The sequence below is a fragment of the Zosterops lateralis genome, assembly GCF_965231275.1.
Source record: "Zosterops lateralis genome assembly, chromosome: 31".
NCBI lineage: Eukaryota > Metazoa > Chordata > Aves > Passeriformes > Zosteropidae > Zosterops > Zosterops lateralis.
In genome coordinates this window covers 699383-715202 of record NC_139791.1, presented here as the reverse complement: position 1 = coordinate 715202, position 15820 = coordinate 699383, and the positions used below count along the sequence as shown (strand labels likewise).

Here is a 15820-nt window from a genome sequence, read left to right as displayed (position 1 = left end):
GGGTCATTTTTTCCCCCATTTTTGGGTCATTTTTTCCCCATTTTTGGGTCATTTTTCCCCATTTTTGTGTCGTTTTTTCCCCATTTTTGGGTCATTTTTTCCCCATTTTTGGGTCATTTTTTCCCCATTTTTGCCTCATTTTTTCCCCATTTTTGAGTCATTTTTTCTCCATTTCTGGGCCTTTTTTTCCCCATTTTTGGATCATTTTCTCCCCAATTTTCCCTTTTCTTTGCCCCATTTTTGAGTCATTTTTTCCCTATTTTTGTTTGATTTTCTCTCCATTTTTGGGTCATTTTTGGGCCGTTTTCTCCTCCATTTTCGGTTATTTTCTCTCCATTTTCGGGTCATTTTTTCTCCCATTTTTGGGTCCTTTTCTCCCCATTTTTGGGTCATTTTTTTTCTCCATTTTTGGATCAATTTTTCCCCATTTTTTGCCTCATTTTTTCCCCATTTTTGGGTCATTTTTTCCGCATTTTTCCCTGTTTTTCCCCATTTTTCTCCCCAATTTTCTCTCCTTTCTCCTCCCATTTTTGGGTCATTTTTTTCCCCATTTTTGTGTCTTTTTTTCCCCATTTTTGGGTCATTTTTTCTCCCATTTTTGGGTTATTTTTTCCCCATTTTTGCCTCATTTTTCCCCATTTTTGTGTCTTTTTTTCCCCTTTTTTGCCTCATTTTTTCCCCATTTTTGGGTCATTTTTTCACCAATTTTCACCGGATTTTTTTCATTTATTTTTTTAATTTATATTTATTTTTACCCCCAGGATTTTGTGTTGTCCGTCCTCCTGTCCGTGCTGTGGCCAAGGTTTTTCCCCCCCCAAAAAAATCCCAGTTTTCACCCCAAAATTCCCATTTCCCTCCCAAAATTTCTCCCCATTTTTGGGTCATTTTTTCTCCATTTTTGGCTCATTTTTTCCCCATTTTTGGCTCATTTTTTCCCCATTTTTGTGTCATTTTTTTCTCCATTTTTGTGTCATTTTCCCCCATTTTTGTGTCGTTTTTTCCCCATTTTTGGGTCATTTTTTCCCCCATTTTTGGGTCATTTTTTTCCCCATTTTTGTGTCATTTTCTCCCCATTTTTGGGTCATTTTTTTCCCCATTTTTGCCTCATTTTTCCCCATTTTTGGGTCATTTTTTCCCCATTTTTGAGCCATTTTTTCTCTTTTTTTTTCACCAATTTTCCCATTTTTCTCCCCAGTTTTTTCTCCCCTCTCCCCCATTTTTTGTGTCATTTTTTCCCCATTTTTGGCTCATTTTTTCTCCATTTTTGGCTCATTTTTTCCCCATTTTTGGGTCATTTTTTCTCCATTTTTGGCTCATTTTTTCCCCATTTTTGGGTCATTTTTTTTCTCCATTTTTGGACCAATTTTTCCCCATTTTTTGCCTCATTTTTCCCCATTTTTGGGTCATTTTTTCCCCATTTCTGGCTCATTTTTTCCCCATTTTTGGGTCATTTTTTCTCCATTTTTGCCTCATTTTTTCTCCATTTTTGGGTCATTTTTTTCCCCATTTTTGGATCATTTTCTCCCCAATTTTCTCTTCCCTCTCCCCCATTTTTGAGTCATTTTTTCCCTATTTTTGTTTGATTTTCTCTCCATTTTTGGGTCATTTTTTTCCCATTTTTGGGTCCATTTTCAGGTCACTTTTTCTCCATTTTTGGGGCCATTTTTGGGTCATTTTTGGGTCATTTTTTTCCCCATTTTTGCCTCATTTTTTCCCCATTTTTGGGTCATTTTTTTCCCCATTTTTGGATCATTTTCTCCCCAATTTTCCCTTCCCTCTCCCCATTTTTGAGTCATTTTTTCCCTATTTTTGTTTGATTTTCTCTCCATTTTTGGGTCATTTTTTCCCCATTTTTGGGTCCATTTTCAGGTCACTTTTTCTCCATTTTTGGGGCCATTTTGGGGTCATTTTTGGGTCATTTTTGGGTCATTTTTGGGTCATTTTTCCCCATTTTTTCACCAATTTTCACCGGATTTTTTTCATTTATTTTTTTTTTTTAATTTCTATTTATTTTTCTCCGCAGGACTTTGTTGTGTCCGTGGTTCTGTCCGTGCTGTGGCTGGTCTCGTCCTCGGCCTGGGCCCAGGCCCTGCGCCACGTCCGCACCGCCCTGGCCGCGCCCCTCCCCCACTGCCCCTCCCCCACCGCCACCTGCGTCCGCACCGAGGCCACGCCCATGGGGGGGCTGGGCGCCTCTGTGGTCAGTGATGGGGGAAACTGAGGCACGGGGGGGCTTGGGGGCGTTTGGGGGGTGGGGGAGGGGGTTTGGGGGTGAATTCAGTGGGGAAACTGAGGCACGGGGGCCGTTTGGGGGGGTTTTGGGGGGGTTTGGGGTGTGGGGGAGGGGGTTTGGGGGGGAATTGAGTGGGGAAACTGAGGCACGGGGGGGTTTGGGGGGGGTTTGGGGGGTTTTGGGGGGGTTTGGGGTGTGGGGGAGGGGCACGGGGGGGTTTGGGGGGGGTTTGGGGGGTTTTGGGGGGGTTTGGGGTGTGGGGGAGGGGGTTTGGGGGGAATTGAGTGGGGAAACTGAGGCACGGGGGGTTTGGGGGGGGTCTGGGGGGTTTTGGGGGGATTTGGGGTGTGGGGGAGGGGGTTTGGGGGTGAATTTAGTGGGGAAACTGAGGCACAGGGGGGTCTGGGGGGGGTCTGGGGGCCTCTGTGGTCAGTGACGGGGGAAACTGAGGCACGGGGGGGTTTGGGGGGGGGGTTTGGGGGGCTTTGGGGGGTGGGGGAGGGGATTTGGGGGGAGATCAGGTGGGGAAACTGAGGCACGGGGGGGTCTGGGGGGGGGTCTGGGGGCCTCCATGGTCAGTGACGGGGGAAACTGAGGCACGGGGGGGGTTGGGGGAGGGGGTTTGGGGGTGAAATAAGTGGGGAAACTGAGGCAGGGAATGGGGAAGGGGGGTTTGAGGGCTGGGGGCGGGGCTTAGTGAGGTGGGCGGGGCTTAATGGCTTATGGGCGTGGTCAATGAAGGTGGGTGGGGTTTAATTAATGGTGGGCGGGGCTTAGTGAGGTGGGCGGGTCTATGGAGCTGACTGAGTCTATGGAGTTGTGGGTGGGGCTTAAGGAATTGGGGGCGGGGCTTAGTGAGGTGGGCGGTGTTTATGGACTTGTGGGCGTGGCTTAATGACTTGTGGGCGTGGCTTAGTGAGGTGGGCAGGAATACTGGAGCTGTGGGTGTGTCCTAATGAGTTGTGGGCGGGGCTTAATGAGGTGGGAGGGGCTTAGTGAGGTGGGTGGGGTTAATTGGAGCGTGACTTAGTGAGATGGGCGGGGCTTAATGAGGTAGGCGTGGCTCAATGAATTGGGGCGGGGCTTAATTAGGTGGGCAAGAGTTAGTGAGTTGTGGGCGGGGCTTAGTGAGGTAGGCAGGGCTTATGGAGTTGTGGGCGGGGCTTAATGAGTTGGGCGGGGCTTAATGAGTTGGGACATGGGTTAATGAGTTGTGGGCGGGGCTTAGTGAGGTGGGTGGAGGTTGCGGAGTTGTGGGCGTGGCTTAATGAGTTTGTGGGCGTGGCTTAATGAATTGGGTGGAGTCTATGGAGTTGTGGGCGTGGCTTTAACCCCAAATTTTGGGTCATTTTTCCTCTCAGGCCTTCGGATTCCTCAACCTCCTGCTCTGGGCCGGCGGCTCCTGGTTCATCTACAAGGAGACCCCGTGGCACCGCCCGGCCACGCCCCCCGACTCCGCCCCCTCGGCCATGTGACCCCGCCCCTCCCCCCTCCCGTGATTTGCTGGTGGTTTTTTGGGGGGCGGGGCCGGGAATGGGGGGCGTGGCCGGGCGTGGGGGGAGGGGCTTCGTGCACTGAGCTCATCAGGGTGGGGGAGGGGTGGGGTTGACCTTGACCTTGGTGACCTTTGGGTGACCTTTGGATGACCTTGACCTCACCTTGACCCTGGGTGGGCGTGGTCTTGTCATTGGATTGGTCAATCTTGACCTCATTGACCATTGGCTGGATTTGGGTCGACCTTTGGGTGACCTTGACCTTGGTGACCTTTGGGTGACCCTTGGCTGACCGTCGGGTGACCTTGACCTCACCTTGACCTTTGGTGGGCGTGGCTTGTTCTGTCTTTACCTCGTTGCCCATTGGCTGGTTTTGGGTGACCTTTGACCTTGAATGGGCGTGGTCTGGGCTTGGATTGGTCAATCTCCACCTCGTTGATCATTGACCGGTTTTGGGGGTGACCTTTGGGTGACCTTTGACCTCGGTTTGGGACGATCTCATCTGAATTTTGGGCTGCCCTTGACCTCATTGACCATTGGTTGATCTTGGCTTGACCATGACTTGAGTTGACCGTGGCCTGGCTCAGGTTGGCCATTGGTCGGTCTTGCCTTGAGTTCGGCCTTGGTTTGGTCTTGGTTGACCCTCACCTGGGTCGGCCTTGAGCTTGACCATCGGTTGGTTGACCTTGACTTGGGCTGACCACGGGGATTGGTCTGGATTTTGGTAACCAATGGAGCTGACCATTGGGTTGGTCTTGATCTTGGGTTGACCATTGGGTTGGTCTTGATCTTGGGTTGACCATTGGGTTGGTCTTGACTTGGGTTGACCATTGGGTTGGTCTTCATTTGAGTTGATCCTTGGGTTGGTCTTGATCTTGAGTTGACCATTGGGTTGGTCTTGGGTTGACCATTGAGTTGGTCTTGATCTTGGGTTGACCATTGGGTTGGTCTCGATTTCGTTAACGGTTGAGTTGACCATTGGGTTAGTCTTGATCTTGGGTTGATCATTGGGTTGATCTTTATCTTGGGTTGACCATTGGGTTGGTCTTGACTTGAGTTGACCATTGGGTTGATCTTGATCTTGAGTTGACCATTGGATTGGTCTTATCTTGAGTTGACCATTGGGTTGATCTTGACTTGGGTTGACCATTGGGTTTGTCTTGATTCTCTCTTGTCCGATCTTGACTCACGTTGATCGTTGCGTTGGTTTGTATTTCGGTGATCATTGGTTGAGTTGATTTTGGGTTGGATTGACCTTGAGTTGACTTTGGGTTGGGTTGATCTTGGGTTGAGTTGGGTTGTGTTGACTTTGAGTTGGGTGGGGTTGGGTTTGGTTGACCTTCGGGTTGGGTTGGGTTGGGTTTGGTTGACCTTGGATTGACGTTGGGTTGACTTTGGCTGACCTTGAGTTGGTTCTAGTTGATCTTGGGTTCAGTTGGGTTGGGTCGATCTTGGTTGACCTTGGGTTGGGTTGAGTTGACCTTGGGTTGGGTTGACCTTGGGTTGGTTTTGAAATGGGTTGAGTTGACCTTGGGTAGGGTTGACCCCACCTTGAGTTGGACGGGCTTTGGGTTGAGTTACATTTGGTTTGGTTGACTTTGAGTTGGGTTGGGTTGACGTTGCCTGACCTTGACTTGGCTTTGGTTGACCTTGAGTTGGGTTGGGTTGACCTTGGGTTGGGTTGGGTTGACCTTGGGTTGGGTTTGGTTGACCTTTGGGCTGGGTTGATGTTGGGTTGGGTTGGATTGACTTTGAGTTGGGTTGACCTTGGGTTGACCTTTGTGTTGGGTTTGGATGACCTTGTGTTGGGTTGACCTTGAGTTAATATTGAGTTGGGTTGGGTTGAGCTTGGGTTGAGCTTGGGTTGACCTTGAGTTGACCTTTGGGTTGGGTTGGGTTGACCTTGGGTGACCTTTGCTTGACCCCGCTCGGGTTCGCGGCCCCCGATTGGCCCCGCCCCCACCTCCCCTCCTCCCATTGGCTCCTCCCCTCCGCGTGGGCGTGGCCAAACACTCCGGGCTCCCCTCCCCTCCCCCACCCGCTCCGCAAGTGCCTCAATAAACGAAATTCTGGGAAAATTCTGGGAAAACGCCCCAAAATCACTTCCGGGAACGGGGGGAGGGGTCAGCCCTGCCCCTCCCCCACCCAGGGGACCCTTGGGGACATTGAGGGGGGTTTGGGGACATCGGGGGGGGTTTGGGGACATCGGGGGGGTGTTGGGGACACCAGAGACGGACCCGAGGCCGCGTTTGCTCCGAATTTATTGGTTCTGACCCCAAATCCGCGTCCCCTTTGTCACCACCAGGGGTGGGGACATTGGTGGCCCTGGGGTGGCCCTTGGTGGCCTTTGGTGGCCCCAGTGTGACCCAGGCACCGTCACCACGTCCCTTGTCCCGCCCCAGCTCTGAGTCCCCTGGATGTCCCCAAGGTGTCCCCATGATGTCCCCGTGTGTCTCCATGTCCCCATGATGTCCCCAAGGTGTCCCCAAAGTGTCCTCAAGGTGTTCCCACAGTGTCCCCAAAGTGTCCCCAAGGTGTCCCCGTGTTGTCCCCACCATGTCCCCAAGGTGTCCCCAGGCTGTCCTCATGTCCCCAAGGTGTCCCCATGATGTTCTCAAAGTGTCCCCATGTCCCCACAATGTCACAGGTGTCCCCACGGTGTCCCCACAATGTCCCAGGTGTCCCCAAGGTGTCACAGATGTCCCAGGTGTCCCTAATTGTTGTCCATGGTGTCCCTGATCCATTGGGAGAACTGGCAGACCCGGCTGTGACCCCGGTGTCCCCATCCCCATGTCCCCACAATGTCCCCACAGTGTCCCCATGTCCCCAAGGTGTCCCCATGATGTCACAGGTGTCCCCACAGTGTCCCCATGTCCCCAAGGTGTCCCCATGATGTCACAGGTGTCCCCAAGGTGTCCCCAAGGTCCCCTAGTTGTTGTCCATGGTGTCCCTGATCCACTGGGTGAACTGGCAGACCCGGCTGTGACCCCGGTGTCCCCATCCCCATGTTCCCACAATGTCCCCACAGTGTCCTCATGTCCCCAAGGTGTCCCCATGATGTTCTCAAAGTGTCCCCATGTCCCCACGATGTCACAGCTGTCCCCAAGGTGTCCCAGGTGTCCCCGAGGTCCCCTAGTTGTTGTCCATGGTGTCCGTGATCCACTGGGTGAAGCGGCAGACCCGGGTGTAGACCCCGGGGTGTCCGGGCAGGGCGCAGGTCTGGAGCCCCCAGGACACGATGCCCTGGAGGGTCCCATTGCAGGACAGGGGACCCCCCGAGTCACCCTGGGGACACACAGGGGTCAGAGGTCACTCAGGGGTCACTCAGGGGTCACTCAGGGGTCAGGGGGTCACTCAGGGGTCACTCTGGAGCCCCCAGGACACGATGCCCTGGAGGGTCCCATTGCAGGAGAGGGGACCCCCCGAGTCACCCTGGGGACAGAGGGGACACCTGGGGTCACTCTGGGGTCACTCAGGGGTCACTCAGGGGTCACAGGGGTCACTCAGGGGTCACTCTGGGGTCACTCAGGGGTCACTCAGGGGTCACTCAGGGGTCACAGGGGTCACTCTGGGGTCAGGGGTTACTCAGGGGTCACTCAGGGGTCACCCAGGGGTCACTCAGGTCACTCAGGGGTCACTCTGGGGTCACTCTGGGGTCACTCAGGGTCACTCAGGGGTCACAGGGGTCACAGGGGTCACTCAGGGGTCACTCTGGGGTCACTCAGGGGTCACAGGGGTCACAGGGGTCACTCAGGGGTCACTCAGGGGTCACAGGGGTCACAGGGGTCACTCTGGGGTCACTCAGGGGTCACTCAGGGGTCAGGGGTTACTCAGGGGTCACTCTGGGGTCACTCAGGGGTCACTCGGGTCAGGGTGTGTTAATTTTGGGGTGAATTTTGGGCAGATTTTGGAACAGATTTTGGGTGGATTTGGGGGGATTTTTGGTGAATTTTAGGTGGATTTGGGGGCAGATTTTGACCAAATTCTGGGCAGATTTTGGGAATATTTTGGGCAGATTTGGGGCTGATTTTGCCAAATTTTGGGTGGATTTGGGGGTAGATTTGGGACAGATTTGGTGCATATTTGGGACCGATTTTGGGTGGATTTTGGATGAATATTGGGTGAATTTTGGGGTAGATCTTGGGCAGATTTTTGTCAAATTCTGAGCAGATTTTGGGTGGATTTGAGGTGGAGTTTGGGACAAATTTGGGTGGATTTTGGGTGAATTTTGGGGCAGATTTGGAGCAGATTTTGGGGCAGATTTTAGGGTAGATTTGGGGCATATTTTGGGCACATTTTGGGCTGATTTTGGGCAGATTTGGGGTAGATTTTAGACAAAATTTGGGTGTATTTTGGGGTAGATTTTGGGCATATTTGGGGCAGATTTTGTGGTAGATTTGAGGCAAATTTTGGACTATTTTTGGGTGGATTTTGGGCAGATTTGGGGCAGATTTTGGGCACATTTTGGGCAGATTTTGGGCAAAATTTGGGCAACTTTTGGGCAAATTTTGGACTAATTTTGGGGCAAATTTTGGGCAAATTTTGGCCATTTTTGACAAAATTTGGGCAGATTTTTGTGCAGCTTTTGGGCAAATTTTGGACAAAATTTGGGTGGATTTTTGTGCAGATTTGAGGTGGATTTTGGGATTGATTTGGGGGCAGATTTTGGGCATATTTTGGGCATATTCTGTTCAAATTTTGGGCAGATTTTGGGCAGATTTTGCCCATTTTTTGGACAAAATTTGGGCATATTCTGTTCAGATTTTGGGCAGATTTTGAGCAAATTTTGGCCTTTTTTTGACAAAATTTGGGCAGATTTTTGGGCAGATTTTGGGCAGATTTTGGGCACATTTTGGCCATTTTTTGGACAAAATTTGGGCAGATTTTTGGGCACATTTTGGGCATCTTTTAGGCAAATTTTGAGCATTTTTTTGGGCAAATTTTGGTGGATTTTTGTGCAGCTTTTGGGCATATTTTGGGCAAATTTTGGGCTGATTTTTGGGCAGATTTGGAGCAGATTTTGGGGTAGATTTTGGGATGGATTTGAGGTGAATTTTGGACTAATTTTGGGCAGATTTTGGACAAAATTTGGGCAGATTTGGGGCAAATTTTGAATGGATTTCAGGCAAATTTTGGACTAATTTTGGGTGGATTTTGGGGCAAATTAGGGGCAGATATTGGGCTGATTTGGGGTAGATTTGGGGCAGATTTAGGGCTGATTTTGCCCAACTTTGGGCTAATTTTGGGTGAATTTTGGGGCAGCTTTTGGGCAAATTTTGGACACAATTTGGGTGGATTTTGGGGCGGATTTGGGTGGATTTTTTGGCAGCTTTTGGGCAGATTTTGGGGTAGATTTGGGATGGATTTGAGGTGAATTTTGGACTAATTTTGGGCAGATTTTGGGATGGATTTGGGCGGATTTTGGGTGGATTTGGGGCTGATTTTGCCAAACTTTGGGCAGATTTTGGGGTAGATTTGGGGTAGATTTTGGGCACATTATGACCAAATTCTGTTCACATTTTGGGCCACTTTTGGGCAGTTTTTGGGCAAATTTTGGTGCATTTTTGGGCAAACTTTGGGCAAATTTTGGTGGATTTTTTTGGCTGATTTTGGGCCTCTTTCGGGCCTATTTTGGCACATTCAGGGTCTGACCTGGCAGGAGTCGACGCGGCGGTCGCTGACGCCGGCGCAGAGCATGCTGGGCGTGATGCGGCGCGGGTACGCCCGGCGACACGCCGCCTCCGACAGCAGCTGCACGTAGGCGCAGATCAGGCGGCTGGGCAGGGTCACTGCGGGGTCACCGAGGGGTCAGCGGGGTCAGGACACCCCCAGGACACCCCCAGGACACTCCTGGGGCTACTCAGAGGTTACTCATAGGTTACTCAAGGGTTACTCAAGGGTTACTCAGGGGTTAGGAGGGGTCAGGGATGGTCAGTGAGGGGTCAGAGGGGTCAGGACACCCCCAGGACACTTTTGGGGCTACTCAGGGGTTACTCATAGGTTACTATAGGGTTACTCATAGGATACTCAGGCGTTACTCTGAATTTTTCTCTCCATTTTTGACCATTTCACCCCAAATTTCGCCCCAAAAATCACCCCAATTCCATCCAAATTTCCTCCAAATTTTTCCTAAATTTTTTCCTAAATTTTTTCCTAAATTTTTCCCAATTTTTTTCCCAATTTTTTCCCAGTTTTTTTCCCAATTTCCCCCCAGATTTGACCCAAATTTCCTCCAAAATTTCCGCCAAATTTTTCCCAAATTTTTCCCAAATTTCCTCCAAATTCTCCCCAAATCTCCCCCCCAGCCCCATCCCCCACTGTCCCTCAATGTCCCAAATATCCCCCAATGTCCCCGATGTCCCCTCACTGTCCCCGATGTCCCCAATGTCCCCTGATGACCCCAAATATCCCCCAATGTCCCCTGATGTCCTCCAATGTCCCCAATGTCCTCTGATGTCCTCCAATGTCCCCAATGTCCTCTGATGTCCCCACTGTCCCCAATGTCCCCAATGTCCCCTGACCCTGCGGGCTGGTCACTGTCCCCAATGTCCCCTGATGACCCCCAATGTCCCCCAATGTCCCTCAATGTCCCCAAATGTCCCCTACCCTGTGGCCTGGTGACCATCTCCTGATGTCCCCCAATGTTCCCCACTGTCCCCATTGCCCCCCATGTCCCCAAATGTCCCCTACCCTGCGGGCTGGTCACTGTCCCCCAATGCCCCCAATGTCCCCAATGCCTCCAATGCCCCCAATGTCCCCAATGTCCCCAATGTCCCCAATGTCCCCCAATGCCCCCAATGCCCCCAATGTCCCCAATGCCTCCAATGTCCCCAATGCCCCCAATGTCCCCAATGCCTCCAATGTCCCCAATGTCCCCAATGTCCCCAATGTCCCCAATGTCCCCCAATGCCCCCAATGTCCCCCAATGTCCCCAATGCCTCCAATGTCCCCAATGTCCCCCAATGCCCCCAATGCCCCCAATGTCCCCAATGCCTCCAATGTCCCCAATGCCCCCAATGTCCCCAATGCCTCCAATGTCCCCAATGTCCCCAATGTCCCCAATGTCCCCAATGTCCCCCAATGCCCCCAATGTCCCCCAATGTCCCCAATGCCTCCAATGTCCCCAATGTCCCCCAATGCCCCCAATGCCCCCAATGCCTCCAATGTCCCCAATGTCCCAAATGTCCTCCAATGTCCCCCAATGTCCCCTCACTGTCCCCAAGTGTCCCCTCAATGTCCCCACTGTCCCCACTGTCCCCAATATCCCCATGTCCCCAGTGTCCCCAATGTCCCCAATGTCCCCCAATGTCCTTCAATGTCCCCACTGTCCCCTCAGTGTCCCCAATCCCCACAATGTCCCCAATGTCCCCACTGTCCCCCAATGTCCCCAATGTCCCTGATGACCCCCAATGTCCCTCAATGTCCCCTCAATGTCCCTCAATGTCCCCAATGTCCCCCTGATGTCCCCCCATGTCCCCAATGTCCCCTGACCCTGTGGGCTGGTCACTGTCCCTTGTTCCTGTCCCCTGATGACCCCCAATGTCCCCACTGTCCCCAACGTCCCAATGTCCCCAAATGTCCCCACTGTCCCAAGTGTCCCCCAATGTCCCCAATGTCCCCAATGTCCCCAATGTCCCCAAATGTCCCCAATGCCCCCAATGTCCCCCAATGTCCCCAATGTCCCCAATGTCCCCACTGTCCCAAGTGTCCCCCAATGTCCCCAAATGTCCCCACTGTCCCAAGTGTCCCCAATGTCCCCAATGTCCCCAATGTCCCCTGATGATCCCAATGTCCCCTCAATGTCCCCCATGTCCCCAATGTCCCCTGACCCTGTGGGCTGGTCACTGTCCCTTGTTCCTGTCCCCTGATGACCCCCAATGTCCCCACTGTCCCCAACGTCCCCAATGTCCCCAAATGTCCCCACTGTCCCAAGTGTCCCCCAGTGTCCCCAATGTCCCCAATGTCCCCCATGTCCCCTACCCTGCGGGCTGGTGACCGTCCCCCAGCCGGACAGCATGCAGGAGTCTCCAGGCCGGCCGCAGGCTCGGGGCAGGGCCAGTGGCCGGACGCTGCAGTTGATGGCCACGGGCCGGTCCAGGTCACTGTCCCAAGTGTCCCCCAATGTCCCCAGTGTCCCCAATGTCCCCTACCCTGCGGGCTGGTCACTGTCCCCAGCCGGACAGCATGCAGGACTCTCCGGGCCGGCCGCAGGCTCGTGGGCAGGGCCAGTGGCCGGACGCTGCGGTTGATGGCCACGGGCCGGTCCAGCCGGAGCAGGGCCAGGTCATTGTCCAGCGTGGCCGGGTTGAAGCGCGGGTGGGACACGGCCAAGGTCACCCGCCGGTCCTGCTCCGTCCCCTCACGGCGGTCAGGTCGTCCTCGCCCAGACGGACACGGAGACCTCTGGGGACAGCGGGGACATTGGGGACATTGGGGACAGCGGGGACATTGAGGACATTGGGGGACATTGGGGGGCATTGGGGACAGTGGGGACAGTGGGGACAGTGGGGACATTGGGGACAGTGGGGACATTGGGGACATTGGGGACATTGGGGACAGTGGGGACATTGGGGACAGTGGGGGACAGTGGGGGACATTGGGGACAGTGGGGACATTGGGGACATTGGGGACATTGGGGACATTGGGGACATTGGGGGACATTGGGGACAGTGGGGGACAGTGGGGACATGGGGACAGTGGGGACATTGGGGACATTGGGGACATTGGGGACATTGGGGGACAGTGGGGTCATTGGAGGGACATTGGGGACATTGGAGATGTTGGGGACACTGGGGACATCAGGGGGATTGGGGACTTTGGGGACATTCAGGGGCGTTGGGGACAGTTTGGAGGGTTGGGGACATTGAGGGACATTGGAGACGTTCAGGAGGATTGGGGACATTGGGGACATTTAGGACATCAGGGGGGTTGGGGGACAGTTCAGAGGGTTGGGACATTTAGGACATTAAGGGCTTGGGGACAGCAGAGGGGTTGGGGACAGAGGGGACAGTGAGAAGATTGGGGACATTGGGGATATTGGGGACATTGGGGGACAGTGGGGACATTGGGGGACATTGGGGACATTGGGGACATTGGGGGACATTGGGGGACATTGGGGACATTTTGGAGGATTGGGGACATTGGGGGATATTGGGGGGACATTGGGGACATTGGGGGATATTGGGGGACATTGGGGACATTGGGGACATTGGGGGATATTGGGGGACATTGGGGACATTGGGGACATTGGGGACATTGGGGACAGTGGGGACATTGGGGGACATTGGGGGACGTTGGGGGCATTGGGGACATTGGGGGACGTTGGGGGCATTGGGGACATTGGGGGACATTGGGGACATTGGGGGGACATTGGGGACATTGGGGACATTGAGGACATTGGGACATTGGGGGACAGTGGGGACATTGGGGACATTGGGGACATTGGGGGACAGTGGGGAACATTGGGGACATTGGGGACATTGAGGACATTGGGGGACATTGGGGGACATTGGGGACATTGGGGACATTGAGGACATTGGGGACATTGGGGACATTGGGGACATTGGGGGACAGTGGGGACATTGGGGACATTGGGGACATTGGGGGACATTGGGGGACAGTGGGGACATTGAGGACATTGGGGGACATTGGGGGACAGCGGGGACATTGGGGGAGTTGGGGACATTGGGGTCATTGTGGGGTTGGGGACATTGGGGACATTGGGGGACATTGGGGGCAGTGGAGAAGTTGGGGACATTGGGGACGTTGGAGAGGTTGGGGACACGAGGAGATGGGGACATTGGGGGGGTGTCACACGATGTCCCCATGGGCTGTCCCCTTGTCCCCTGTCCCCATGGGGTGTCCCCACCCCTGTCACCATCCCCGTCCAGTGTGACCACCCCTGTCCTGTGTCCCCTTGGGGTGTCCGGCCCCTTGTCCCCTCCCCTGTCCCCTGTCCCCTGTCCCCTGTCCCCTGTCCCCTGTCCCCTGTCCCTGTGAGGTGTCCCATGTCCCCAGGGATGTCCCTGTCCCTGTCACTGTCCCCAGGGCTGTCCCCAGTGTCACCTGACGTTGCAGTGGGCAGCGGTCAGCACCCACTGTGGCCACAGCTCAGAGATGTCACTGTCCCTGTGACCTGTCCCATGTCACTGTGACCTGTCCCCTCTCCCTGTCACTGTCACAGTGAGGTGTCCCCTGTCCCTATCACTGTCCCTAAGGATGTCCCCAGTGTCACCTGACGTTGCAGTGGGCCGCGGTCAGCACCCACTGCGGCCGCAGCTCAGGGGTGTCACTGTCCCTGTGACCTGTCCCATGTCACTGTGACCTGTCCCCTGTCCCTGTGGGCTATCCCCAGGATGTGTCACTGTCACAGTGAGGTGTCCCCTGTCCCCAGGGATGTCACTGTCACCTGACGTTGCAGTGGGCGGCGGTCAGCACCCACTGTGGCCGCAGCAGGACCCCCCCGCAGCGCAGGGGCCCGGAGAGCAGGGCCTGCCAGGGCTGGGACATGGGGACACACGGGTACCCCCCGATGATCCTGTCCTCGTCCCCCGCCGGGGACACGGGGACACAGGTGACACCCGAGCCGTCCCTCTGAGCCTGCTGGCCCGGGGGACACGGCGGTGGCTGCGGCAGGGCGGCACCTGAGGGACCAAAGGGACAAAGGGGACACGGTGTGGGGACAATGACAGCAGGAGTGACACCTGTGGGGACAAAGGGGGACACAGTGTGGGGACAATGACACCATCCAGAATGTCCCCTGGGCCACCAAGAGTAGTGGCACCTGCGGGAACAAAGGGACAGTGTGGGGACAATGACAGCAGGAGTGTCACCTGGGCCACCAGGAGTGACACTTGTGGGGACAAAGGGACAGTGTGGGGACAGTGACACCAGGAGTGTCACCTGGGTCACCCAGAGTGTCCCCTGGGCCACCAGGTGCAGCACCTGTGGGGACAAAGGGGACAGTGTGGGGACAATGGGAGTGGCACCTGAGGGGACAAAGGGATAATGGGGTGGCACCTGTGGGGACAAAGGGGACATGGTGTGGGGACAGTGACACCAGGAGTGTCCCCTGGGCCACTCAGAATGTCCCCTGGACCACCAGGAGTGTCCCCTGGGCCACCAGGAGTGGCACCTGCAGGGACAAAGGGGACAGTGTGGGGACAATGGGGGTGGCACCTGCAGGGACAAAGGGGGACACGGTGTGGGGACAATGTCACCCAGAGTGTCCCCTGGGCCACCAGGTGTGGCATCTCCATGGGGACACCTGTGTCACCTTCTGGGGACAACAGGGGTGGCACCTCATGGGGACGCGGCATCAGTGTGTCACCTCCATGGGGACACAGGAGTGGCATCTTTATGGGGATAATGTCACCAGGAGTGTCCCCTGGGCCACCAGGTGTGGCACCTCCATGGGGACAAGTGTGTCACCTTTTGGGGACAGCAGGAGTGGCACCTCCATGGGGACAGTGTCACCAGGAGTGTCCCCTGGGTCACCCAGAGTGTCCTCTGGGCCACCAAATTTGGCACCTCAATGGGGATATGGGGACACCTGTGTCACCGCCCTGGGGACAACAGGGGTGGCACCTTTATGGGGACACGGGGATAAGGGTGTCACCTCTATGGGGACAGCAGGAGTGGCACCTTTATGGGGACAATGCCACCAGGAATGTCCCCTGGGCCACCCAGAGTGTCCCCTGGGCCACCAGAGGTGGCACCTTCATGGGGACAAGGGTGTCACCTCCATGGGGACAACAGGGGTGGCACCTCCGTGGGCACATGGGGACAAGGGTGTCACCTCTATGGGGACAGCAGGAGTGGCACCTTTATGGGGATAAATGTCACCAGGAATGTCCCCTGGGCCACCAGGGGTGGGGACAATGACACCAGGGAGTGTCCCCAGGTGTCCCCAGGTGTCCCCAGGGGTGCCCCCAGGTGTCCCCAGGTGTCCCCAGGGGTGTCCCCAGGTGTCCCCAGGTACCTGTGAGCAGCAGCAGCAGCAGCAGCGGCTCCACGGCCCTGAGGGGACACAGAGGGGACACAGAGGGGACACAGAGGGGACACAGAGGGGACACAGGTGACCCTCCCCTCCTTT

General features: G+C 54.8%; 1 protein-coding gene and 1 long non-coding RNA gene across 2 annotated transcripts; both read right to left on the bottom strand.

Moving 5' to 3' along the window:
* Positions 1-4897: 4897 nt before the first annotated feature.
* LOC310920639 lies at positions 4898-5485 on the bottom strand. Its single transcript, XR_014592026.1, has 2 exons — positions 5272-5485; positions 4898-5223 (listed from the first exon to the last, which is right to left on the bottom strand). It is a non-coding gene; the product is annotated as an uncharacterized lncRNA (long non-coding RNA).
* Positions 5486-6858: 1373 nt separating this feature from the next.
* On the bottom strand, positions 6859-15472 carry LOC310920727 (kallikrein-14-like; the record flags this gene model as incomplete). The annotated part of the gene is made up of 6 exons (XM_083880786.1): positions 6859-7011; positions 9379-9515; positions 11877-12129; positions 14140-14369; positions 14559-14670; positions 15467-15472. The coding sequence occupies 6 exons, from the start codon at positions 15470-15472 to the stop codon at positions 6859-6861; spliced, it is 891 nt and encodes a 296-aa protein (XP_083736912.1).
* Positions 15473-15820: the final 348 nt, after the last annotated feature.